The 27326-nt window shown below is 38.1% G+C and overlaps 2 protein-coding genes and 1 long non-coding RNA gene across 4 annotated transcripts; 1 reads left to right on the forward strand and 2 right to left on the reverse strand.

The window, feature by feature from the left end:
• Positions 1-5687: 5687 nt before the first annotated feature.
• On the forward strand, positions 5688-14913 carry cdhr5a (cadherin-related family member 5a). 2 transcript variants are annotated; one of them, XM_032561754.1, is made up of 14 exons: positions 5691-5851; positions 7992-8164; positions 8309-8368; positions 8466-8555; positions 8621-8707; positions 9315-9434; positions 9501-9686; positions 10299-10389; positions 11328-11425; positions 11521-11727; positions 12135-12248; positions 12930-12996; positions 13076-13236; positions 14068-14913. In XM_032561754.1, the coding sequence occupies exons 1-14, from the start codon at positions 5761-5763 to the stop codon at positions 14617-14619; spliced, it is 2097 nt and encodes a 698-aa protein (XP_032417645.1). In that variant the 5' UTR covers positions 5691-5760; the 3' UTR covers positions 14620-14913. The 2 variants fall into 2 exon arrangements, with proteins under 2 accessions (XP_032417644.1, XP_032417645.1); XM_032561753.1 differs by having other exon boundaries at positions 5688-5851; positions 9315-9686.
• LOC116719280 (uncharacterized) lies at positions 11874-12974 on the reverse strand. The gene is made up of 2 exons (XR_004339154.1): positions 12865-12974; positions 11874-12294 (listed from the first exon to the last, which is right to left on the reverse strand). It is a non-coding gene; the product is annotated as an uncharacterized LOC116719280 (long non-coding RNA).
• Positions 14914-15457: 544 nt separating the features above from the next.
• ctsd (cathepsin D) lies at positions 15458-23787 on the reverse strand. The gene is made up of 9 exons (XM_032561765.1): positions 23631-23787; positions 20984-21140; positions 19890-20013; positions 19703-19821; positions 19234-19433; positions 18471-18593; positions 17434-17578; positions 16959-17057; positions 15458-15966 (listed from the first exon to the last, which is right to left on the reverse strand). The coding sequence occupies exons 1-9, from the start codon at positions 23690-23692 to the stop codon at positions 15805-15807; spliced, it is 1191 nt and encodes a 396-aa protein (XP_032417656.1). The 5' UTR covers positions 23693-23787; the 3' UTR covers positions 15458-15804.
• Between the last annotated feature and the right edge of the window lie 3539 nt (positions 23788-27326).

Below are 27326 nucleotides of genomic sequence, written 5' to 3' on the forward strand. Positions count from 1 at the left end.
TGTTAACAGTTGTGGAAATTATACCTAATTATCCTCCTGAGACCCAGCAATACATTTTTGTCCTCTGTGGAGGACATAGGTTTTTTTGTTCATAACTCTGAAACCATACATGCCACTGTGTTAAATCCTGTTGGTCCTTAGAGAGGACATCCTGGGCCTCAAAATGTGTTCATATTTGCCACAAGAGAGTCCCGATGTCCTCTCCAAAGGACATACTGTAATAAATAAATAATAACATGTTTTGAAACTTTTTCAATTGTAGTGATGTTTTTTCACTCCAAAGAGTCATGTAGTGAAAAAAAAAAAAAATTCAAAAACTTTTTTTTTTCTGGGTCTCAGGAGGATATATGATTTAATCTTTTGATTTCCCACTTCACAATTTGATTTTAACTTCATAACCTTCAGATCATAAGTCATTCCAAAGATAATTAAGGCTCATTTCACAGATTTTTAGACAACTTTAAACATGAAAATACTGAACAAGGAACTAAATCTGCTTATTTTAATACAGGAAACTCAAGAATATGACTGTAATTTTTAAACCTGATGTGAAGAAAAGACCATTCAATACAACATATTCCCTAATGAGATTTTTATTAAAAAGAATTTGTTGTAGTGTTGCCATAAAGAAAATCTTTTATGCCAATATTAACTCCATTGGTTGTTGCCATGGCTGCAGCTGTTTGATGCAGGTGGTTTCTGTGAACTCCTTGCAGAATTAAAGGTTTGCTTCTCTTGATTTCAGATTCCACAAAGGGGGAAGATTTTCTCTGGAGTCGCTTTAAAATATTCATAAAAAAGGAGAGCGGAGAGCCGCAGGGTGCAGAGCGGACTGATGGGATAAATTACTGAGCAGCTTCCAGGAATCTGCTCCTGCTGCGGTTAACGATCACTCCTGACCCTCAGAGGCAAAACAGAGACCAGAAACAGAGATTTAAATTAAGGATGTTCAAGAAGTGACAGAAAAATCTTAAAGACAGGAGAGAAACTAGAAGAAAACAACATCCTGCACTGCAAAACCACAAAATCCTACCAAGCATTTCTAGTACAAATATCTCAGTACACTTGAAATAAGACAAAACTAACTCAGAAGTAACTTCTCTGCAAAATATAGGAGTTTGTTTAAAGTAAATAATTTATTAATATTGATGTAAAAGTTCTAGTTCAACTGGCAGATTATTCCACTTATAACAAAACATTTTTCCTGTTAGAAGTGAAATAATCTGGAACTAGAACATTTTGTCCATTTTCAGATATCATTTACTTAAAACAAGCTGGTATATGTTGCTAAAAAGTTACTGCTAAGTTAGTTTTTCACAAAATAGATAAATTAGATAACGAGATTTTAGTCAGCCTTCTCATAATGAGCCTTTTTAGGGCCTTTATCACTTTAAATCCAAAAAAGCTGCTGCTGGCCACGAGGCCTCCGCTTTGCCTCATGCACAACCAACAAGAATGCAGCAAGTTGTTTCTGGATGGTAAGTCAACAGGAAAACAAACTCTTGCTTTTTCCAGCAGCCATTGTACAGCACATACAGCGGTAAAACGGAGTTCCATCTGGGTTGCTAGGCAACGGGCGGAATTCTTCTGGGGTTGCTAGGTGACGGGGCAGTGCCTGCTGATTTGTGATGTTACACTCTGGAGGGTTTTGAAACGTTTTTCAAATAAAAAACCATTAAATTAGTGCTGAAAAACCGTTGGGTATTTTTTTAAGTGCTTGGTTTGTTTTTAGAAGCAGTTTAGACCAAAAATGTACAAAAACACTCAAAATGTGATTTTTGCGTAATAGCTTCCCTTTATGGTCTACTCATTAATGTTCTGCAATTTGTATAACATATTGTATAGTGGGGCCCCAGAACTGGCCCTGCCTTTGGGATGTGACTGATTTCAGCATTTTGGTCGTCTCTACGTCCAGAAATTATTCACTGGATTTCGTGAAAACGCAGCAGAATCTCAGCAGGTTTCTAACAGGATGAGGAACCTAAACCACCAGGAACTAGCTTGGTTCTCTGCTTTAATTTACCAGAAGAAAACAAATTTCTCAGATGCCTATTTTTCCTGTCCTGGTGGATTAGTTTCTGGCTTTACAGAAATGTTTCTCAATCCTGGTCCTCATGCTGCCTCCATGTTTGAGATGTTTTCCTTCTGCCACACACCTGGACTGAATCTGTGGGTGGTTAATAGGCTTCTGCCTGTTAATCACCGTCATGTAATCATTTGAATCAGCTGTTCTGGAATAGAAACACATCCAGAACATGCAGAGCAGGGAGGCTTGAGGACCGGAATTAAGAAGCTCTGCTTTACAGGAACAAATCTGAGAGCTCAGGAATTTTAATCCATTGTAACTTCCTGCATCTGAGCATTTTTTCCCCAATAAGTCACTATAAAGCGGAAAAATTAAGAAGCGACTCTGTGTTGCGACTGCAGGCGGATTAAAGATGCTAAAGCAGTTTTCTGCTAAACACAAAGTTTCAGTTACATCGTCAGCAGCAACATTTCACCATAAATATGTCATAAAAATGCCGGACAGGAAACAATCGCTTCGAATGTTTGGTGAGAAACTCTAAAAATTCATCCTGCTGGTGGGAATGAGGTCAAACTTTGTTGAAGTTTCTCACTGCATGCATGAAGAGATTAGGAGGAAATCTGCATAAACAAGCAAGATCTTCCACAGACGGAGAAAAAGTTGAAACCAAACACCATAAAACATGTTTACTGCAGCTGTAAATCTTTGTTCCCTCCTGACTTTTTGTACGTTTTATTGAAGAAGCAGTTTCAGATCTGAACAGTTTCTCATCTTCTCCAGGTATTGTTGTAAGATTTGCAGCTTTAGGTAAACGATACTTCTAAGGAAATAAAACCTTTCCACATTCAGATAAAACACAGATTTTAATAATTCATTGTGATTTTATGAGTCAGAAAAACCTAAAGTGGGACAGAATTATGTTGTAGGTGCATGATTTGAGTCAATAACTTTTAAATATTGACAAAAATTACTATTTATATTGACAGTTTATCAAATGAAAACATTTCATTTTCTATATTTGTAAACTTTTTTTATAAGTATTTTTGATTGCAGTTCATAAAAGACATGGATGTCACCTAAATTGACAAGTTCATGGTTTAAGGGATTTGTTTTGCAGAAATAATTTAATGGACATCAAACAAACAGAGCTACAAATCAAAGAGTTCAATTCAATTAAACAAATTAAAAAAGACAGAAAATACTTTCAGAAAATTACCTGAACAAAAAAATGGAGAATGGATAATTTAACACTTTATCATGTTAAATTCATTCACCTTTCTGTTAATACAAAACTGAAACTTTCTGTATCCCTAAAGTTTGAAAACATTCAAAAACATTAATATGAAGAAAACTGAGGAAAAACATCCTTTAAAAGTCTTAAAGGAAAGTTTTTTCACATTTCTATTTCATATTTACCCATTTTTTAAATATTATTTTCACATTGTGTGTTGAAACGTATGTCAAAACCCAGTTGTTGTTTTTTTTCTGGTGTAAATCCAAAATTAAGCTGAGATGTACGGAAGAGGATTAGGGCCACCGAAAAAAAAAGAGTTCTGACTTTCTGACTTTAATCTCAGAATTCTGAGATTAAAAGTCAGAAAGTTTGAATTCTGAGTTAAACTCAGAATTCTTTCTTTTTTTTTTTGTTGGCCCTAATCCTCTTCCGTAGAGATGAGTTAAAAACTCATCAGTTTTTCCTGTTACGTTCATTTTCTTGGCTGATCTGAGAGGCTCTGGCGCCTCCTGCTGGTCAGATATCAAAACTGCAGCTCTTCTTCTCCAACCTGTGAAACAATAAGTCCAGAAAAATTTCCCAGCAGCCTTGGGCCGAGTGTTGCATGTTGTAGACATAATGAATGAGCTTCATGTGGCTCTGTGAGCTTGTTGTTCCCACACAGATGGGGGACAGAGCTGCCTTGTCCACATGTGAAGCCGTTAGCGTTCCACTTTGTGCCACGTTATTATTACTGCCAGGTACCAGACGGGGAGGGCAGAGAGGAAAACCGCCCCGGCTGTTTACTCTGTGTTTATGTCAGAACCAGAAGAAGGAAGTTGGGCCGGATCAACAGGAAGTGGTTTTGTTTTTGTTCAAATCCTTCTTTTTGTTTGCAAAATCCATCTAAACGTCATGCTGAAGATGTTTGCAGGGGAATTTTCTGCACTCTAAAGGATGGACAGGATTTTCTTGGTTGCAAAATGAGCCCAAAGTATGATAGTTCCACCACCGTGCTTTACTGTTGGAGAGGTTTAGTTTTAGTTGCCCTTTAAACCACAAAACATAAAAAAGAACATAAGGAAATATTTAGTTATTTAGTTTGCCTAAATATATAATTTGAAGCAAAATATTGAGCTAGAAACCTGAATATTTACCTTCAAGTTAAATACTTAGCTCACCAACTAAATATTTACTTCCTAAAATAAAAACTTACCTCCAATCTAAATATTTAGTTAGCAAGATAAAACCTGCTAAATACTTAGCTCCAAGTTAGAAATGTAGCTTAGTATGTAAACAGTTTATGAACTAAATACTTATTTGGAATCTCAATATTTACTTTACAAGAAAATGTAATATTTCGCTTCAAAGTAAATATTTAACTTAGTAACTAAACATTTAGTTTTTAAACTGAATATTAACCTTGAAGCTAAATGTTTAGTTATCAAGAAAGTTAAATATTCAGCTTCAAAGTAAATATTTAACTTGCCAAATAAATATTCAATTTGTAAACTAAATAAATAACTTGAAGCTAACTATTTAACTTGAGGGTATATATTTAGTTTGCTAAATAATGTTTAGCAAGCTAAACATTTAGCTTCACACTAAATAATTAGTGTGAAGCAAAATATTTAGTTTCCTGACTAAATATTTAGCTCCAAAGCAAATATTTAGATTAATAACTAAACATGTAATATTTATTTAGTTTTAAAATATTCTGTTTAAAAACTAAATGTTTTGGTTGAAGCTAAATATTTAGAGTCAGCCACAAATGTTGAGCTTTGCAGATAAATGTTTAGCTTGAGACAAAAGCTCCATATCTAGCACCAAAGTAAATATTTAGGTTCCAAGCTAAATATTTAGCTTGCTAATTCAATATTTAGTTTGGAACTGTGACATTCATAAATTAATGAATGATATGGTGAGAATATGTGTCTCTAAGAAGAAGCAAAGTGTAAGGTAAACAACACAGCTGAGAGAAAGGGGGAGGAGCTGCGTCTCACAGGCGGAGCTTAGTTCAACCAGGTGTTTTGCACAGCTGAATGGTTGCCATGGAGATCAAAGGATTTCTCAAACCTGCATGAAAGAATCAAGGCAACACTCCAGGTTTGTTTCTGATGAGAGAATTACATGATTTTACGTGACACTGCCCCTTTAAGTAACGCTTTCGCCAACTGGACTTTTGTGATGTTGGGATTTTTAAACTAACAGGAAACTTGGCACCGGGTTTCAAAATAAAAGAGGGATGTAAGAAAATGTCCGTACTTGAGCGCGTCAGGAACGTTTCCAGCTGGTGACATTCCTCTGCAGGCTAAAGGAGATGCAGCTATTCCAGTGGGAGGCTGGGAGCCTGCTGCTGGCAGACAGCGGCCCTGATGAAGTCACAAACATCGCGACTGTAGTCGACTCCCACTCCCCCCGGGCGGCACAGACGGGGCATTATGTGGCCCGGTACCAGCTGGTACCGCGGGCGCCTCGTCCTCCTCTGGACTTCATTCGCCGCTGCCTCTAGAACCGGGACATGGAACTGAAATCCAAGAAGCAACCTGCGGACGTTCTGCTCGGATGCATCGTCGCCTTCTGCTTTTCCACGCCGTGCTGGGCTCAGAGACGTGAGTACCGACGACGCACCGTCCTGCTGACGACCTCTGACCTTTAAAACACTACAGATCAAATCTTCTAAAGACCAAAACCTTCTCGGATGAAGCGAAACACCAAATTTACTTTGCTATGTTTTGTCTGAGTTCAGCTTCGGATCAATTCACAATTTCTTTAAATCACTGGAGCTGCATTCTCTTTTTTTAGTGTATATGGTTCACTGCAAAAACACAAAACCTTACCAGGTATTTTCTGTCTATATCTGATTTCACTGTAAATACGACAAAAGTAAGTCTTCAGCTAAATATATGGGCTGGTTTTAAGCAAATTCAAAAAATTCAGCTCAGTTAAAAAATACTTTATTGATCCCAAAGGGAAATTAAATAATTCAGTTAATATTGATTTTAAAAAACAGACTAGTTATTATTTCATCTGTAATATGGAGACCTGGTGTAACCTACCAGTGGAACTGGTACATTTTTAAAATAAACATTAAGGAATTATTAAAACAGTTGTAAGTTAGTTTTGCCTTATTTCTAGTGCAGTAAGATATTTGTGCTAATAGTAAATTATTTTATTTATAACACATTTTTACATTTTAAAAGTGAAATAATCTAACAGCGTTTTTCTTAAAAAGCATTTTTAAGAAAACATTTATTTCCTACTGAACAAACTTTTTGGCCCCAATTTAGCTCCATAGAAAAAAACACTAAAATTTGAACCAAGTTAAACAGAAATCAATCCTTTATAGAGGATTGATTATTTATTGGGGATTAATTTGATCAGTTTGGTTTGGAAAAAACCTTGATGCATCTTTTCATACTGGTTCTGCTTTTTACTGGTTCTGCTGTTTACTGGTTCTGCTGTTTACTGGTTCTGTTCTTTACTGGTTCTGCTGTTTACTGGTTCTGCTCTTTACTGGTTCTGCTGTATACTGGTTCTAACGTTTACTGGTTCTGCTCTTTACTGGTTCTGCTCTTTACTGGTTATGATGTTTACTGGTTCTGCTGTTTACTGGTTCTGCTTTTTACTGGTTCTGCTGTATACTGGTTCTAACGTTTACTGGTTCTGCTCTTTACTGGTTCTGCTCTTTACTGGTTATGATGTTTACTGGTTATGATGTTTACTGGTTCTGCTGTTTACTGGTTCTGCTTTTTACTGGTTCTGCTGTATACTGGTTCTAACGTTTACTGGTTCTGCTGTTTACTGGTTCTGCTCTTTACTGGTTATGATGTTTACTGGTTCTGCTGTTTACTGGTTCTGTTCTTTACTGGTTCTGCTGTTTACTGGTTATGACGTTTACTGGTTATGGTGTTTACTGGTTCTGATGTTTACTGGTTCTGCTGTTTACTGGTTCTGTTCTTTACTGGTTCTGCTGTTTACTGGTTATGACGTTTACTGGTTATGGTGTTTACTGGTTCTGATGTTTACTGGTTCTGATGTTTACTGGTTCTGCTGTTTACTGGTTCTGTTCTTTACTGGTTCTGCTGTTTACTGGTTATGACGTTTACTGGTTATGGTGTTTACTGGTTCTGATGTTTACTGGTTATGATGTTTACTGGTTCTGATGTTTACTGGTTCTGCTGTTTACTGGTTCTGTTCTTTACTGGTTCTGCTGTTTACTGGTTATGACGTTTACTGGTTATGGTGTTTACTGGTTATGACGTTTACTGGTTATGGTGTTTACTGGTTCTGATGTTTACTGGTTCTGATGTTTACTGGTTCTGCTGTTTACTGGTTCTGTTCTTTACTGGTTCTGCTGTTTACTGGTTCTGTTCTTTACTGGTTCTGATGTTTACTGGTTCTGATGTTTACTGGTTCTGCTCTTTACTGGTTCTGCTTTTTACTGGTTCTGCTGTTTTTGGTTCTGCTGTTTACTGGTTCTGCTCTTTACTGGTTTTGATGTTTACTGGTTCTGCTGTATACTGGTTCTAACATTTACTGGTTCTGCTGCTTACTGGTTCTAACGTTTACTGGTTCTAACGTTTACTGGTTATGATGTTTACTGGTTCTGCTTTTTACTGGTTTTGATGTTTACTGGTTTTGCCGTTTACTGGTTTGATGTTTACTGGTTCTGATGTTTACTGGTTCTGCTGTATACTGGTTCTAACATTTACTGGTTCTGCTGTTTACTGGTTCTGGTCCCGTTCCCAGTCTGCACGGTGCCGCCCGGCCCGGTAACCATCCCTGAAAACAACACGGCCGACATCCAGGTGGTGAAGATCATCTCCAGCAGCGATGCGACTCTGAGCGTCTCGGTGAACCCGGAGGATCTGTTCTACGTCAAAGGCAACGTCCTGATGGTGAAGAAAGGCCTGGATTACGAGGTAATAACAATAATAATCCCCTGGATTATCAGGTAATAACAATAATCCTCCCAGATTATGAGGTGATAGTAATAAAACCTTTTCACAGTTTGGTAAATGTACAGTAATCAGAGTAGGTAACCAGCAGTGTTCTGGTGTTCCCAGTCCCTTTCCAGTCCCACTCTGGTGGTTTGGGTGAAGTGCAGCAAAGCCGGCTCCAGTTCTGTGAGTAAAACCAACAACACGCTAAATGTTCCCTGTTCCGGCTCAGCCGGCGCTGAACTTTACATCCTCCAGAACTAGCTGTTCATCTCCTCTGCAGGTGAACGAGTCTGTGGAGGTTCTGGTGGAAAACGTGAACGATAATCCTCCGAACTTCGCCCAGAACCACTACGTTCTGGACGTGAACGAGGTGGACGGAGTTTTTCTGCGACATGTTGGTAAAATGTTTCGGCTCTAACTCTTGTGTTCCTGCAGCTCGCTCCAGTGAACTCCAGCGTCGGACTCATAGAAGCAACGGATGTTGATTCAGAGCCGCTTTATTATCGCTTAGAGTCTGCAACTGTAAGGTTTCCCCCCATTATTAATGTTTTTATTATTATTCATTTAACAAAAATAGTATTTGTACCTTTACATTTCTTTCTTCTGTCTTCTTCTGGTTATTTGTGTCAACATTGTGGATTAAATCACTGGCATATTGCTGCATATAAACACATTATTTTGTGCTGCATTAAGAGGGAAATAAAATGCTAATTAAAGGTGCAGAATGTAACTTTATTAAAAATGTTTTTTTATATATTATATATATATCTTGAGCAACACCACACATGATAGTGATTGACAGCGCTAAGACCCGCCTCCTGACTCTGATTGGTTCTCTAAAAGTTACATACTGTACCTTTAAAGCTGTAAGGTAACAACATTTCTGAAAACAGGAGATGTTGTCACAATCCGTCAGATTTGGAAAATTATCCAGCTGAGATGTGAAAAACTGATGGACTCCTCAGTGCTGGAGTAAATCAAACTGTGTTTAAACAATTTATTATGATTATTATTATTTTGGTGTTACTAGTCCTGACAGATTTCAGCTGGTTTTTCATTCCCCTTAAAGGTGTAAAATGATCGGAAATAATTGATCTTTCTTACTTATCCTTCTCACCGACAATATTAGACACAAATTTCTCAGGAGAAATATTTCCGTCTGGAGAACATCAACACACCAAAGATCCTTGTGAAAAGCCTCCTGGACTACGATGTGGTGCAGAAGATCTCTCTGGTGTTGCACGTTCAGGTACAGGAAGGACGTTCGTCTGTTTTTCTTTTGGTTTGCTCCCTGACGTTTATCTTCCACTCCCAGGACACGTTCAACGGTTCGGCCTCCAACGAGCCGTTCTTCACCTCCGTGGCCACGATCACGGTCCAGGTGAGGGACGTGGATAACCGGCCGCCCTGGTTCCAGCCGTGTCTCAGGACAAGCTTAGGACTGGCCAAGCTTTGCGTCAGCGGCGGCTACAGAGGCAAAGTCAACCTGACCGAGAAGGAAGTGAGTTTGTGTCAAAGCTAGACGCAGTCTTATAATATCACAACATCTCTATTTAAAACTAAAAATCTACAAATGTTTACTTGGAAAAACCAGGCCACTGTCTTCTTGTGGGTGACTATTACTGTCCAGAACATGTATAGCGCTTGTACAAAATGTAAAATAATTTTGTCTCTAATGTTAAATTATCATAAAACTTTACACAAAAAACAAAACAAAAAAATTAAAAAACTAACAAATTTGAACTTAGTTCATTTGACAGGGTTAGAACTAAAATCTGAAACAAAATGTGAGAAACATACATTATAATCAAAATTCTTTAATTTCAATCTGCAGATCATATAGTGGTGTGATTTTCTTTTTTTTAGTTTTTAATATTTGTAAAATATGATGAAGTTTGACTCTAACTTTAGCGACCCGCTAAAACGGAAGCAGTAAGTTGTTTATTTTAGCAAAAGGCCGACTGTCACTGATGATTTTAATTAACTTTCTATATCATATCTACTGTGAAAAAATATGATTATACTGACAATATTTGATTAGGATCCAGAATCTGAACGGTAATTTAGTTTAATTCTGAGATCGTAAATGAAACCAGACTGATTTAAAACACAGGAAGGCCCGTTGGTTCTGGAGCCCGGCCCGGTTTTCGCCAGAGATGGAGACAGGAACCGCAGCGAGCCGATCAGCTACAGGATGTTACGAGGTTAGACACAAGAGACTAACTTGTGTTTATTTTTATTTTTTCAGGTCTCATCTTTTGACTTGATAACTTTATAAAAAGTGTCTAATTTATTATTCATTGAGAAGAATTAACAGTTCTGAGGTTAAAAACATACAAAATATCATTTCTTTTTTATACATAATGTATATAAATACATAAGAATCTCATGGTATCACACTGAATTGTAAGTAAAAATATGTCAACGTTTTCTTTTTTCCCTGTTTTGGAGGTATTTACTGAATATAATAATAAACATTTTGACAACTTCTCTCATCTATTTAAAGTATCAAACTGGTAAAAATATTTAATGGGGTTAAATTTGACCTAAATGAAGTTAATAAATTAACATTTATAACCTACGTTAACCATGAACCAACCCTAATTCTAAAGCAAAACTATCCAGATGAGTAAATAAACAGAAATTAGTTTTGGTTTCTTGTCTTGATCAGAAATTTCAGGAAAATATCTTTATATAAATATGTTTCATTCAGGAATTAGATTTAGTACAACCAAATAAAACAAAAAATTAAGAAGCTAAAAACGTGACAGCTGGTGCTAACTGGTCATGCTAAGCTAGCTGGCATTTACTTTTTCTCTAGATTTAAAAACAATTTAAGTCAGCTCATTAAATATGACAAAAGTTATTAGTTCATTACTTAAAGAAAAACAATAAACTTGTTTTTTAAGTACACTAATGTTTCAAAAGATTTTAAAAAAAGAATCCAGAGTTTAACAATTAGCTTTAGCTCATTAGCTTAGGAGCTACTAGCCAAAATCTTTCTCAATATTTCCATAAATACATCTGTACAATTATTTTTGGTATGTAAAAAAACAGTCATAAGTTTTACTAGCTTTGTTATATTTGAGTTTTTGGGGAAGTTTTAGATTTTTTTGTGATTTATGTTTTCTTTCATCATCAGGGAATGAAGGGAATATATTCCAAATTGATGAAGACACAGGGAACATTACAATGACCAAAGCTGCAGATATCGTTGGCCCAATCATTCTGACAATCCTGGTAAAACGGGGAAAAAAACAAAATTTTTCTAGAGATCATATAAAAAACATCCAACAATGGGAAGCTCTGATTTTGAACAAGTTTTCCTCCGTCAGGCTTCGCAGGTGAACAACAGGGATCAGTTTGCAGTGACTCAGGTGACCATAGAGGTGATGAAGAAGAGCAGGAACCCTCCGCGCTTTGAGAAAGAGCGATTCGAGGGATTCATCTACAGCAACTCCATCCCAGAGAGCATGATACTCCGAGACCGGACCACCAACAGACCCTTCAGGGTCCGAGCCCGCGACGAAGACTTCGCAAGTGTAAGTGACCCCCATTCACACAAACTCCTTAAAGTCTGCTTTAGTAAATATAATGTGGCATAAAAATAAACCAAAAGCCAAGTCCAATAAAGTGTGTTTTACAGAATTTTCTTCCAGAATAGATTCATGCTAGTAAACAAAACAGGTGTAGCTAGTTTTATTTTAGCTTTATTTGTTGTTTATTCCATTTTTATAAATTGACACAATTTGATAAACTCTTAAAAAAGAAAGTGATACAGGAGAGAGTGATGCAGTGTATAGTGTCTTCAGTCAGAGGCTTTCTCAAAACCACGGTGATACAGACTGCTACAGGAGATCCTTCTTGCCCACAAATTAAATTTACAGTCTAGTTAAATCCTGATGTTTCATGGATAATAAATGCCTTTGTTTGGTGTTTTTGGTGTCAGGGTCTGAACCCGGACATGAAGTATGAGGTTCAGTACAGCAGCTACGTCAACGTGACTCCCGACGGCTTCGTGATCCTGAAGAGAGTGGTGAAGACGGAGTCCTTCGCCCTTCAGGTGACCCACGGATCCACCGTTATGGCCAATGTAGAGGAGTACATTCCTGCCAAAAAAGTCAGAAATTTTTAGATTAATCTCAGAAGGTTTGTAGAAAAAAAAGCACTTTTGAATTGGAAAAGTAAAAAAAAAAAGAAGCTAGAAAAACTCACATTTTGATAAATTTTTCTCAGATATTTTAGAAAGAACTTGGAAATTTCTGAGACTGTTGAAACTCAGAAATGTCCATTTTTATTTCTAGAAAATGTCAGTTTCTAAAAGCAAATTTGCAACTTTTCTAACTCTAAATATTCATGTCTTCTTTTCTAGAATATTTCTGATTTTATTCTGTCACATTTGCAACTTTTCGATCAGAGAAATGTCAGCGTTTTTTTTCTAGAAAATTTGAGACCACTCAAAATTATTGAGTTTTTTAGTTTTTCTAGTAATTTTACCATTTTTCAAACTCAGAAAGTGCCAAGTTTTCTCTAGAAAATGTCTGTTTTTCCAGCAATTTATCAACTTTTCAAACTCAGAATGTTATACTTTTTTCTAGATAATTTCTGAGATTTTTCCAGAAAATTTCTGAGATTGTTTTGCCGCAAACGTAGTGGCGCCAATAAGCCGTCGTACTGACCAGCTCGTTGCTGCCAGGAGACTCTTTGCTCCATCTTGTTGTGACTGTAAATGTTGTGGCTGCAGCTCAGAGCCGTGGATTCGGTCACAGGAGAGTTTGGGACTGCAGCGCTCTCTGTTCAAGTCATACCTGGTAACACAGAAGTACTGAAAGTTCAGCTCTGGTTTTGTCTGGAATGAATCTCTGAGCCCTCGCCCGTGTTTGTCTGCAGCCGTGGCCGTCCCGTCTCCGTCGAACATCGGCTATCGGCCCGGCGACATGGCGCTGCTCGGTCTCATCATGGCGGCTCTCCTGGTTCTCTCCCTCATCGTGATTGGCTTCTTGATTTCCCGCCTGTGGAAGGAAAACACGAGTCTCGAGAAAATTTGTGAGGTCAGTTTGCAAAATCCAAAAGACAGAAGAACTGTGAAAAATCTTCCCAGGCGTTTTCCTCACACTTTGTTCTCCAGGGTTTCTGAAATGTTTCTTTGGACTTTCTTTGCTTTTTCTGTCCTCAAACTAAAACTCAAAGATTTGGCCCGCTGGAAGCAAAATATAAAACTTTCGCAGAATAGAAAATAAAACAATAAAGATTAATATACTGGTCTCTGGACCTAAATCCTGTGGAAAACATTTCTGTAGAAAAGAAAAAAAAATCTAAATGTGCGATTTTTCTTTCACTTAATAAATAAATGTTCCCAATTTTACAAGGAGGTACAGGGCATGGTGAGTAAATAACAAAAGTAAAATGAAAAGATTCAAGTTATAAAATTACAAGAACAAGGTCACAATATCAGAAGAAGAAAGTCATTATGACTTTATTGTTCTATGAGTTTGTTCTCATATTACATTATTCTTATAGTATAACTTTATGGTATTATTTTGACTATTCCCGTAATATTATGACTTAGTTATTGTACGACTTTATTCTTATGACTATTTTTGTAAAACTTTGACTTTAATCTCTTTTTTGTAAAACAGACTTTAATACTGTGACTATTTTTATAATTTTGACTATTCTTGTAATATGACAACTCAAAACATGACTTTATCCTCATGTATTGACTAAATTCTCACACAAATTAATTTTATTTTTTCTTCGTATGGTCCCAATACTCTGTTGTACAGTTTGAAGGTTTTTAAAATTCTGCTTTAAAAAGATGAATTTATTTTTACCAATATTGTGGAGAGGTTAACGCGGGGCCCCTGTGTTGACCCCTGCAGTGCCTGGGTCCCTGCCTGCGGTCCGACCGGCCTCGGTCCGGCCACAGAGACTCCCTCCAGTTCACCAACGACGGATTCCAGAACGAGGCCGACCCGAGCCGAGGCAAACGCTGGAACAACGTGCTGCCCCGGCGCAGCACCTTCCCCCAGCCCCGGAGCCGCATCCTGCCCCTGGAGAGGCGGAGCCGCCACTGCTCCACCTGTGGCGTCTACGCCAACCACGTCACCAAGGGGAGCCCATCGGTGCGGAGGAGCAGGAGCGACGGCGACGAGTACGGCATGAGGTCCATCCTGTCCAAGCAGCGCCGCAAGGAGGGGCAGAAGACGGTGTGGTTCAAGGAGAGCGAGGACTCCTCGGACATCGAAGTGGAGATCATCCCCGACTCGGTGGGCCGGGTGGAGGAGGAGACAGAGGAGGAGCTGGAGGTGGAGATGGAGGGGGTGGTGAGAGACCCCGCCGCCCCGCTCAGAGACCCGGAGACGGAGCGGGAGAACCAGAGCGACGAGCCGGATCCGGGAGACGGCTCGGAGGAGAAGGAGCAGGAGCGCTGAGGTCAGAGGTCAGACTGAGCTGAACGTTGCTGGTTTTATGATACAGTTCAGACTCTGGTCCAGCAGTTCCAGGATGGCGTTCCCAGGATTCCCTGAGCTGCTTCCAAACAGGAACCCACAGATCGGAGCAGCTTTTATCCGGAGGTCCGGAAACGTGGCGTCACCGACCGGGACCAGAAACTCTCGTTGGCGAGTTCAAGATAACCTGGGACGCCCGTTTCCTCAAAGTGTTGGGAGACAATTTTTATAATAAAAGACAAAACAAAAAAAAAAAAAAAGGAGTTGAAGGATTTATGGCAAAAAACAGTCAACTAAACATTTCTTGTTAACAGTCTAAAATGATTGCGTGTTAAATTGGTGTGTCATTTTTTTCCCTATTTTGATTCAGTTTTCAAGGCAGCAGAAAAATAAATTCCTAATTCATTATACAAATGATTTGATGCCTTTTTCCTGAGTTAAAAGCAAATATTAGAATGTTTGGAGTGACTAAAGTGAAACATTAAAAACAAATGTGCAGAGAAACTGAAAATAATTCCACGTTGGGTGCCATTTTGTTGGGAGTTAATCAGTAGGAAAAATATAAAAATAAAATCCCCAAAAAGCAGTTAGGGTGAGTTCCGGGCAGACCCGCTGGGCCAACCTCCAGTTCGGTTGTCTGGACAGCTTTGGTTCAGTTGCAGTGAACTCTGGTTCGGTTCTAATGCATATGTGAACGCTAAGCAGACCAGAGATCGCTCCAAAAGCAGGTAGTGGAATACAGCGCTGGGGGAGAAATGGCTCATCCTCTGAACAAATACCAGGTTATTTAAACATCTGAGCAGAACCAGAACACAATATGTTCTTTTAAAAAAAGAATTTATTGAGCCTAATCACCTTGATAAAAACATCAGTAGTAAAACCGCCTTCTGTTTAAAACACCAATTAATACATTTTAAAACAAATCCCTGATTAAGACGGAAAAGAAAATTACTTGGATGTCTCAAAAAGCAGAATCGATGCCGTAGCACAACTCATTGCATCCAGGTTCTGCTTCACGCTCCATCAGAACCGGTCCAGACTCCTCAGCAGTGCATGTTTGCTCTAAAGTCTATGGTTAGGTACATTTTGATCACAGAAACAGGAAACAAGCAGCTCAGATCCAGAGCGTTGTGTTCAGCTTGCAGTCCAGGTGCAGGATGCGTCTTTTCACTTGGATTTGGCGAAGCCGACCCGGTTGTTCTGGCGGTCGAACACGGTGTAGTACTGACCGATGAAAACGTCTCCCAGGATCCACAGCGGCCCGGCGGGGGGAGGGATGTCCAAAGCCATGAAGCCGCTCAGACAGATCGTCTTCCCAGCCTGACTCTCCTGCAGGACGAAGGGCAAAATGTTACCGTTACGCTTCCCTGAACGTGTTACAATGGGTCTATACAAAACATGCTCAATACATTTTTTGTGCAAACTCATTTTTAGATGATAACTTAGTTTGATTATCCTTCCAGAATGAGTCGTTTTAGGACCTCTTGATACTTTAGATCCAAATGAGCTGCTGCTGGCCACGCCCCCCCAACTCAACTCACACCTTTAAAATGGCTGCAAACAGATGAGCTATCATACAACTGTACATCTTTGTTAAGGAGGCTCCACATCTGCTTTTCAAACAAGAATGCAAGAAGTTATTCCTGGATGGTAACTCAACACTTGACCTTTCCAGCAGCCATTGTACAGCGCGTAGAACTATAAAACTAGCTGACCAAACATGCTGGAGCTCCGCTTGGGTTGCTATGTGATGGGTGGAACTCGACTGGGGTTGCTAGGTAACGGGCAGTGCCTGGTGATTTGTGACGTTACATTCTTTTTTTTTTTTAAAGGTTTTGTTGGCTCTAGTGGCCTTTATTTGAAAGTAGTTTGACAGGAAACAGGGTAATCAGAGAGGGGGAAGACATGCGGCAAATGCCGCCAGGCCGGTAATCGAACCCACGACCACCGCTACAAGGACTAAGGCCTCAACGTGGGTCATGCTTTGCCCCTGTGCCACCACAGCACCCGTGATGTTACATTCTAGAGGTTTTTGAAACATCAAATAACATTAACTTATAGCTAAAAAAGTTATTTTAAAGCATTTGGGCTGTTTTTAGAAGCAGTAGAGACAAACATGGAAGAACAAAAGTTGTGCAAATGTGAATTTTGCATAATAGGTCCCCTTTAATGACCTGTGAGTAAATCTGACAGAAGGAGCAAAACAACTTCTCTCTCCAACAGACCTGCCTCCTCAGCTTCAGAGCTGCACTTGTTCTGCTTTTAATGATTCAGAGTCAGTGTGTTTGTGTGGTACCATCGCCCCCTGCTGGTTCACTCACCTTGAGGATGTACTGGTCTCCAGTCAGACTGTAGGTCTGTCCGCCGATGTTGAAGGTGATGATGGGCAGCGTTGGGACCTTTTCACAGGGCACCATGTACTGAAAGACATTAAAATAAAAAAATGTTTATTGTCAGAAGGCAAAATTCTTTTTTCACAAAGTTTTTAAATTTTAATTTAATGAATTTTGTGGCCTGCCAGTGGTTTAAATTTGCCAGTTTTAGCCTCCAAAACAGAAAAATAAAGATAAACATATTGGTTTAAATCCAAACCTAAAATAAACGGAGAGTCTGTGGAAAGAGTACTTCAAGCCTCTGAAATTCTCAGAGGCTTGAAGTGTTTTACAGACATGAAAGTGAAGAATTATTCTCCTAACACGTCTCCATTCTGCTCCGTTTCTGTGTTTATCACATAAAAACCACTGAAACTTGTAACATGACAAAATGTGAAAGGTTAAAGCCGTGGCGTTTCCTCACCTCTCCCTGGATGAGCGGCAACGCGCCGATGGCTTTCTGCAGAGCTTTGACCTCGGCGGCCGGGCCGGTGATCAGAGACGTCCCGGTGTCCACGATGGCCTCACAGCCGCCTTTACACAAACTCAGCTGGCTGCCGATCGTCATCCTGGAACACAACAGAAAATTAAAAACAGAACTTTGCTTTCCCCACCTGAGTAGAATAAATAAAGTGCCATAAAATATTAAAATATTTGTTGCATTTCTAAAAAGTCAAAGAGATAATAGTACAAAAACACCAATATTGTAATACAGTTAAGAGCCATTAAACTTATTTTAAACTATAAGCAACGATGCAGCAGCTCCTGATCAGTTTTGAGGTCAAACTTCCAGCTATGTGATCAATAAAATGTAGAAAAGAGGACAGGGTTACAATAGTTTAGCTTTATTTAGCTGTGAACTTTTGTTCGTCTAATTCTTGGTTTTTATTAGTCAAATATTGTTTAGTTTTTATTAGGTGTAGCAGTTTAAGTTTTTTCTATACCTTTGTTAATCTTTTTAGCTGCAGAATTAAAAAAAAGATCAAAGTATTGTGATTATGTAAACATCAACTGGGTAGCGAAACAGACAGAAGATGCCATTTTCAAAAATTTCACTAATTTATTGTTAAATAACCAACTGACTTCTGTGTTTTCTACCGACTTTTACTGTCACCATTTTGTAGCCTAGCATAGGTGCCGCAATTTGCCGACAGCTGAAAAAAAAAAAAAAAAAAAAGAAGATTCGTAACCAGAAAAAGGAAGGGTATTATTTCTGTAATTTCACAATGTTTTAGTTTCATAAATGCATTATATAGTTACAGTTATTGTTTTTTTCCCCATTAATCACAGTTTTATTTCAGTTAGAAGGTTTTCTGGATTTCAGTTTTTGTTGGCTTTGATTAACTATAATAACTTTCTTAAAGAGATCAACCTTTGGTGTGTTCATCTTAAATGAAGCATAAACAGAAACTGGTTTAGTTTAACTTTGGGGACTGCTGTGCAGGTTTGTGTGACTCTTACCCGTCCATGTGGACCTGCCAGTAGGCCTGCCGGCTGATGTTGACGTAGTGAAAATCTCCACTGTAATATTTCGGGTCGATTCCTCCCAGCAGCAGCTCGCCTCCCGGCTCCGTGTCCGGGTTCCTGAGCAGAACAATTAAAAAACAAACAAAAAATTATTTCACCAAAATTTATTTAAACAACTTTTCAACTGCAAAGGTCTGTCTGTTTACAGAAACTGCAGGTTTTTAGCTCAAAATTAAATAAGTTATTTCTGTGGCACCACTAGAGGGAGCTAGTGCAACATCTACTTGCTGAAAGCTGAAGAACAAGAAGCTCAAGATTCTCAGATCTGCATTTATTTTGTTTATATGGGGTTAAAATGTGAACCTGTCCATCTTTAAATCATGATTTCATCACCAGCTGCAGTTTGTTAGAGTCAGTAGCAATTTACTGATATATTTAACTTTAAAGTAACATTTCACAGGCTAACAGACAGACAGCCTTTTCTATTAGAGTATTGCTAGAGATGCAAATCTTTAAGTGTCCAGAGATTCAGTTCTGATTTTTAGGGTTTGTTTTTCAGCATGTAACAGATACAAAACATTTTTTTTTCCCCATATTTGTTGAAATTGTCACTATGACAGTTTAATAAGAGACTCTGAAAAGACCAACTAAGTCTGTACTTTACATTACTGACCAGCTAGCATACCAAATGGAGCCTTTCATCCATCGTTTGCACATCAAGGTGTTTGATTCCTGTGAAGAAAAACATCCGTCTCACCTGTTCAGGTAGAAGGAGAAGACGTTCTGCTCCACCTTCTTCTGGTTCATGATGTTATCGAACACAGGAGCCACGCCGTCCACAGAGATCCGGGGATACGCCATGCCCAGGATCCCGTCGAACTTAGCTGCGATGAAGGCGATGCCGGGCTGCTTGATGGCTTCGCCGAACAGCTGCTTCTCCACGGCGATGTCGCCGATCTGAGGAGAGAGCAGAGTCAGCGGGTTTCACACGGCAACGACTCGGGTTTCACACGGCAACGACTCGGGTTTCACACGGCAACACTAGGAAAATATGATTCAATTACGAGAAACAGCCAAAATATGAGAAGTATTAATTCACAAGAAGTCATGATTCACAAAATGGTACAACTTTACTCTCACATGAGTGCATTCTCATATTTAAATTTTTTCATAGCGTGGCCCTGATACTCGCAGTTCTGATCCGATTCGCAGTGGGCGGAGCTTACGGTGCACGTATCCTGGCTGAGGTATCCGGACAAACTGCCAGATCCATACTGGATGGCGAAGGCGGTGCCGTTCTTCACATATGTGCTGGATTTAGCGGAGTTATATTTGTGGTGAAGCACTGAAAGGAAAGCAGACGGTTAAATTCCCGGTTTGTTCCGGGTTTGGCGTCAGAGGAGACGGACTCACGGCAGGCGATGTCCAGCAGGGAGCAGTGAACGGAGGGGACCCACAGGTTGGACGAGCCGGTGTCAAACACCACCATGAAGGACTGGGGAGGCGTGCCCAGACTGATCTCCCCGTAATACTGAGCCTGGTCGGGGAAAATAAGGTCAATCAAGGTCAAACGGAGCAGGTTTAATAATTAATTAGCCAGTTTGACCCATTTTCACAGCAGCGGACGACGCGGGTCAAACCGCTACAACATGAAGAGGAACTACAGAAAGGAAACGATTACTCATGACCTCCATCAGATTTCTGCTTCATGTGACCAAACGCTGCGTTTCTGTTGAGTCATGCTCAGAGTTTCTCAAACGCAAAATGGAGAAGTGGATTCGGATTTATTGTACAATTAGTTTTCACTTCTGCTTAAATTTCCCTGAGAGTGGAGAATGTAACTCGGTCTGAAAAAAAAGCTTCTCCCTCCAGCAGAATTACCCCTGAAACGCAGCTTATACAGAGTTCATTTAAAAATAAAAATGTTTAAATAGCAAGCTTAAGGCTAAAAATATATGAAGTTGTAACATAACTTGTGATAAAATACTAACAAAGCTTCATTATGAATATTTTAATAAGTGGGAAAAACTTCAACATAATCTTAAAATAAAACAAAATAGTGCAACTTTAGTCATTTAATAAGATATTAATGTAAAGTTAATAAAATTATTACAAATTGTAGTTATTTAGAGTTGAAGTTTTTAAATACTTCAGAATTAATTGTATTACTTCAACAATAAATACAATTTTGATTTTCTTAAAGGTGGAAGATAAAGATTATAAACCAAAAGACCACAAACTGCCCCAGAGCCACACTTTGGACACCCTTGATCTAAAAGTTGTGATCATCTATTATTCTGCAGCCTCAGAGTAAACAAACCACCCGCTGATGGAGATCAGAAACCGTCACACTCCCCCAGAGTTTCAGCACTTTATCAGGCTTTCTGGAAACGTTGCATAATTCTGCAGCAACAACCGAGCCGTTGTTCTTTCCTCTTGCAGCTCGGCTGAAACAAAACGGCTGAAAGCTTTTCAGGCCGCAGCTTTAGAGAAGCAGACATGCTTACATCCATGTAGTTCTTCAGCGTTTCTGGAGTGGGTTCATTACTGGACGGGAAGCCCAGGTTGTACTTCAGGGAGTGTCTGTCAGCCAGCAGCTCATCGGCTCTTCTTCCCGAGTCGGTCAGTTCGCGTCGGATTGAACGGAATTTCTTCAAGGGAATTCTGAACAAAAAACAAAAAAACTGTTTAAAAACAGGTTAAAAGTTTAATTTAGATAATTTAAACAGTTACGCTTTACTCCAGTTTCCACAACGAAGCAAAAGCTGAACTAGCAACATTTATGCCCAAGAAAACCAAAGATCTGATCTACTTCTGTTATCTACTGCAATAACTTTTTCAAGTAATGTAATGGTAGGATAAGAACGCTTACTCAAAGAGCAAACTTTAAATTCTGATGAACATTTAATACTGGAACTGGAAAACATTTTAAATATCCAAAATAAACAAAACAGAAACGACAATAAATTATGAAGTCTCTAAACAAAGTTGTCCTTCAAAAAACAGTTCAGACAAATTCTCCAGACTGAGGTCTTTAATCATCCAGTTTCTGGTAGAAAGAGAAAAACAATAAACCATGCAAATGGAAATGAACCTTTATTGAATTATTGCAACACTTCTAAATCTTAGGTTTTCATCTTTTTCTTTAGGATACAAATGCGTCACAAACTTAACTGCAAAATGCAAGAGCAGAAAAGGTGAAATGTGGGCTTCCCTAAGACAAACAGAAACTTTCCATTAGGAGGAAAATAAAAATCTATTGGTACAATCAGGTTCACAGCTGACCCAGTTACCACACGCCTAAAAATAGTCAGCTGAAACTTTATTTTCCTCAGTCAGGTGTTGAGTTTTATAGTCACCTCTTAAAACAATAAAGATGATGATCAGTATGAAGACATTTTATTGTTTGGGTTCATGTTTTAAAAGTCAGCCACTCAATAGCAATGTGTAAAACAGTTTGGAAAGACCTTAAAACAGGAAGTGTTTAGGAATGTGAGGGTTTTTCTCAGAGTAGAGCTGCTGCTTCGCTGCACCAAAAGGTCTGCAGGAGGTTTCAAGATGGACAGAACTAAAAGTAAACCCCAGCAGAAACAAAGTATATAAATTATTGATTCTGAATTAGGAATAGCTTGGATCAGTGACACTGTGGCCGTTTCTGCTCCTATTGGTGGATTCAGTCTGGCTGCAACAGTCGCCTCAAGCAAACAGTTTTTAGTAGCTGCTGCAGTTGGTGGTTTTGAGACTTCCTGCCAAGATAAATATGTAGAGAAGTCCATATCTATTTGTTAAATCAGCCATGTTACTCATTTTATTGTACTGTGGCAACTTTTGGTTTGACAAGAATAATTTAGCTTTACCGTAAGAGGAGCAGAAAGAGGTTTTAATCATTTAAAAGTAGCTATGTACAAACCAAAGACTATGAGTATTTGAAATGAATCAAAAAATGGAAATTCATCTTAATTTCGTTGTTTTTGTTGTAACGGTTGTTTGGAGAAACATCAGCTGAATGCCTTTTGTTTCAAGGCAGAATATTCTGTCACTTTTATTACCATAAAGAGGACACAAAAGAAATGTGTTTATTGAGAATCAGAATATATAAAACTTAATTTGTTTTCTGTATAGATCACAATATGTAATTGTTTAAACTTCCCTTAATTTGATTGTTGTTACCATAGTTACAATGTAAGACGAGTTTAAACTTTTCTTTGCGTTTCAACTTCAGTTTGTTTGCAATTACATCTCAGCCAAATAACCAATTATTCTTGATTATTTTAGGCTTAGCCAATTAAACTCGGACTCCTCTTCCAGGTTACACCAAACCTGAACAACATTTGTGGTGTTGTTGGTTTTAACAGGATGTGGGGCCCTGAGCCCCAAAAGGCCTTACTTTGGCCCTAGTTACAGTTTATTCTCATTATTAGTCACAGAAACACATTTTAATCAGCACACAAGATCTGTTAATGCTCTTTCAGATTAAAACTTGTGTACCAACATAATCGTTTTAGCAAATTTTGCCAAGACACCCATTTCTAAGTAGGTTCAACTGGGAATAAACCAGGATGCAGACACTGAATTTCCTGGAAAGATTATATAATCTCTTCTGACTTGGATGGTACCATGAGAGGGATGTTGGAGATTCCCATTTGGACCCGGTATCTCAGTAACCTGTCCCTAGACAACCGGAAATGACGCAGGGGATGGACTGATAACACCTTCTTGTAGGCGTTTTGCGGCTCTAGATTGAAAATAAACTCCCGCCCGTTATTGTAAATTCAAAACCATATTTAGTAAAAAATAAACCGAAACAGACTCTCCGCTTACAGAATCTCACCTGCTTAATGTTATTTAATCTACTTTATGCGTTTCTTTGTTGAAACTGTGAGACAAAGTGTCAGTTAACGGCTTCAGCTTCATGTCACGAGATTAGCGGGGCTTGTTGAGGCAAACAGCGGGTCAGGTGATCACAGAGGGCGACATTAGCAGACAAACCGCCAAATAAAGCTTAAAAACCGCCATTATGACCGTTAATGCAACACAGGTAACCTTGTGTAAGTTGCTGCTAACGCTGTTAGCTCTAACTTTATAGGTTTTAAGGTCGTTTTAAGCTGATAGATTAAAAGGATTAAACGTTTCTTTGTTTTTTTTTTTACTTACCGAACCAGGGCGTCGTTCGTCAAGGCTAACGCCGCCAACACCAACACGACCAGGCTCCTCATTGTGCCAGAACCGGGACCAGCAGAACCACAATGACTGAGCACTCCGAGCTTGTTGTCGACAAACAGCCGACTTTTATCAGCTGACCCAGTCAGCGTCACGTGCACGGTGGTGACGTCACTGACGGTTCTTCTTTTCTTTTTTTTTTTACTTCCTGTTTTAAGCTGAGGAAAAAACCAGGGAAAAAGCCAACAAGAAGGCTAGAAAAACGTACAAAAAAATTATGTGATTTAGGAAACAACACAATCGAACTAACAAAGTAACAGCGCTAAAACAAATTTATCCTTTTTTTTGTATGAAAAAGCAAACAGACATCAGAATTAGTGAAAATACAGGCACAAAATAAAAATGCCGTTTTCCAAATTTGGAAATATTGTTGAAAGACAATATTTCCAAATTCCAAGTTAGAAAGATTAACTGCAACGACCTTTGACACCTCATTGTGCCGCCAGGAATTAGCACCCAAATCTTTCAACATAATCCTCAATTGGGTAAAGTTGTACCCAAACATTGTACTCAAGTAAGAGTAGCACTTCTTCGTTCAACATAATTTTACTCAAGTAAAAGTAAAAAGTAAGAGTAAAGTATTTTCTAAAGAAACTAGTTAAGTACTTGTTAGCTAATAACACTTTATTTGTACAAAATAATCAGATGAAAACATTTAAAATTATGTGCAAATTATGCTATTTTAGAGAGTAAAATCAAAAAGGTGCAAATAAAATGATTACAAAATAACTAATTCAGGGAAGAAACATGTTTCCAAACCAATTTTTTTTCAATATAAATTATTAAAACGATGGAAGCCATGAAAGGCAAAAAGAAAAGAGAAAACTTTTTAAAAATTATTTTATTTTATTTTTTTATTTGAAGTCCCATTTTCTTGTTCTGACCAAATTTTTTGTTTCTCTTAATATTAGGGAAATAAATGAAAAAAATTGTAAATGAAAATATTTAAAAGTTTTTTGGGGATTTGTTTCAAACTTTTTTTTTCTTGAAGTGAACTATAATAAATATGTGATTTGCCAAATTTGACTTATTTTGTTTTTCTATTAAGCCTGTCTGACTGTAAACAATCACTATATGTCACAAAATGTCGCTAAGATAAAATTCAAATACTAGATGAATTTAAAGAATCAGCCATATGTGGGAAAGCAGGATAAAAATTAATTTACCTACAGAAGACATTATACATTATATCTGACATGTTTGCAGCGAATAGTGGAGAAATACCAACAATATGGGAAAATATATGCAGACATAGAAAAAGGTAGGTATGCATTAGACAAAGCAGCAATTAATCTATATTTTCCATTTATTTATTTAAACAGCCATTGCATATCTGGTAGGATTGTCTTTTCAATATAAAAAAAGCTGCAGAATTAGGTTTATGATCAAGAATTATCCAGGCTAGACAAAAATAATTTCATGTTTTATCCAGTAAGGATTTGTCTGTTTTACTGTTGAATCATTTTCTGCTGCATTTTTGTAGTAAGACGAGCAAACAGGTTGTTTGGTGCAAAAAATGAATCCTTGATCTACCTTTTCTATTTTAAACATTTTATCTCAAGCACGTTGGGATGTAAATAATTAACCAGCGCCGCTGCAGCTGCAGTTTTTTCAGAGTGAAGCTGTTGCCTTGTAATGCTGAGGACTGAACAGCGAGTGGCTGCCTCGCCCTACAGATACATCTCACTGTGTGCTGTCAAAATCCTCTGATTGTTTGAATAGTTTCTTATGTTTTACAGGATCTTTCTGTAATATTAAAAAGACACCCAGGTATTTAAAAGAATAATAGCTGCTGTATCTCTCAGCGGTTAGGCAACATCCAGCCATCCATCACTTGTATCTGATGGAGTTGTGTATTAATGCAACAGTATCAGTGAAAAAACTTCAGTGAAACACAAAGCAAAGCATAATTGTAGATGTAGAAGAAGGAGCTCTGTTTGAATGAGACAGTTTAGAAAATGCTATGTGTTAAATCTTTAGCTGTAGCTAAATAATTAGCTAGATGTTCACTATATATTTAGCTAAATATTTCGGTGTTATAGCTGTAGCTAACTGGTAGCTAACTGGTAGCTAAGTATTTAAATCTTTACCTTAATGTTTCAGTGTTATAGTTGTAGCTAGATGATTTGCTAAATCTTAGATAAACACTTGTTTATCTAAGATCTAGATAAACAAATCTAGATCTGTTTAGATTTGATAAATGTTTATCTTAGACAAACATTTGTTTATCTAAGATTTAGCTTAATGTTAAACATTAGCTAAATATTAGCTTAACATTTCAGTGTTATAGCTGTAGCTATTTAGCTATATAAACATTGAAACAATTTGCATTGAAACTGTTGCAATAAGTTTCAATGCAAATTGTTGCATTGAATAAGTTCTTATCTTTAGATAAGATGTTTATCTAAAGATAAGATGTTTAGATTAACACCTTATCTTATCTAAATAAGAAGTTTACCTGAAGTTGGTTTTAAAATACTGTCCAATTGGAACAACAGGGCAACAGTCTGAAAGGAAAAGGACAAACTGTAAAAAGTGACTCATCAAAGAGGTCTGGCACAGTGTGACAGTGACTTGCATTTGTTTTCTATCATAATGAAAACTTTCACAGCAACATGAAACCACAGAATTGCACAAAAGCACCAATCATGTGAAGCCAAACTGCACTCAGGGCAGTAAAAGTGTCGACTTGACAGGTTTGGAAAATCATGAGAACAAACAGAGACAAAAAAAGGAACACGAATCACAAGCCAGTGATTCATGAATCAGGAACGTGATTCACATTAGGAACGCAGAAGGACAGTTTTCATTAATCAGTTTTCAGCTGATTAATAGATGTTTTAACCAAATTAACGAGTCCTTCCACTGATCAATAAACTCAGCAAAGACAGTTTGAGTCTCGCTGGAGGAGGGAAATGAATCATTTAACAGTAATATTTGGTCTCACAAACAGAACAGATTTTGTTTAATTTGGTCAAACTTTGGGAAGAAGTTTAGTCAATATGAGGTAACGAAGCAGCAGAGCAGCAGCTGCTTTGCTTTAAATCAGGAGAAACCTCAGCACTGCAAACCACAACAATGTTTTAAACCAGAGTTTTATTCTGAAGGATAAGCAGTCCATCACAACACAAACATCCACAAACCAGCAGCAATATACAGATTAATTAACCTATTTTTGACTTTTAAAATATTTTAAATGTTCATTTTCATTCTCTTTGGTTCTCCTCTTCTTTCTTCCCAGCTGCATCTACTCACCTTTGATTAGCTCTTCTGGTCCCTTTTCAGAGTCCCTCAGGAAACTTAAGTTGTGCAGTTCTCATTTCCCTCTTTGGCTTTATGGTTTTTTGTTTTTATTGCAGTTTTATCTCCTAAATTATGTGCTTTATGACAACCTTTAACTCCAGTCTGCATTTTGATCTCACCAGAAACTTAACCAAACTCGACACATATGGTCAACTAAAACAAATCCACGGTTCCCCGGAAACCTTTTAAATATGACCAGAATTTCACAATAATATCTTTACATTTCTAGTGATAAAAGTAAATATTTTGCACATATAGTATCTGTTTTCACTCAGACCACTGATGATTTTATCAGGCGTCCAGGAGTTAGCTAGGGCCAAAACTTTA

The sequence above is a fragment of the Xiphophorus hellerii genome, chromosome 4, assembly GCF_003331165.1.
Source record: "Xiphophorus hellerii strain 12219 chromosome 4, Xiphophorus_hellerii-4.1, whole genome shotgun sequence".
Classification (NCBI taxonomy): Eukaryota; Metazoa; Chordata; class Actinopteri; order Cyprinodontiformes; family Poeciliidae; genus Xiphophorus; species Xiphophorus hellerii.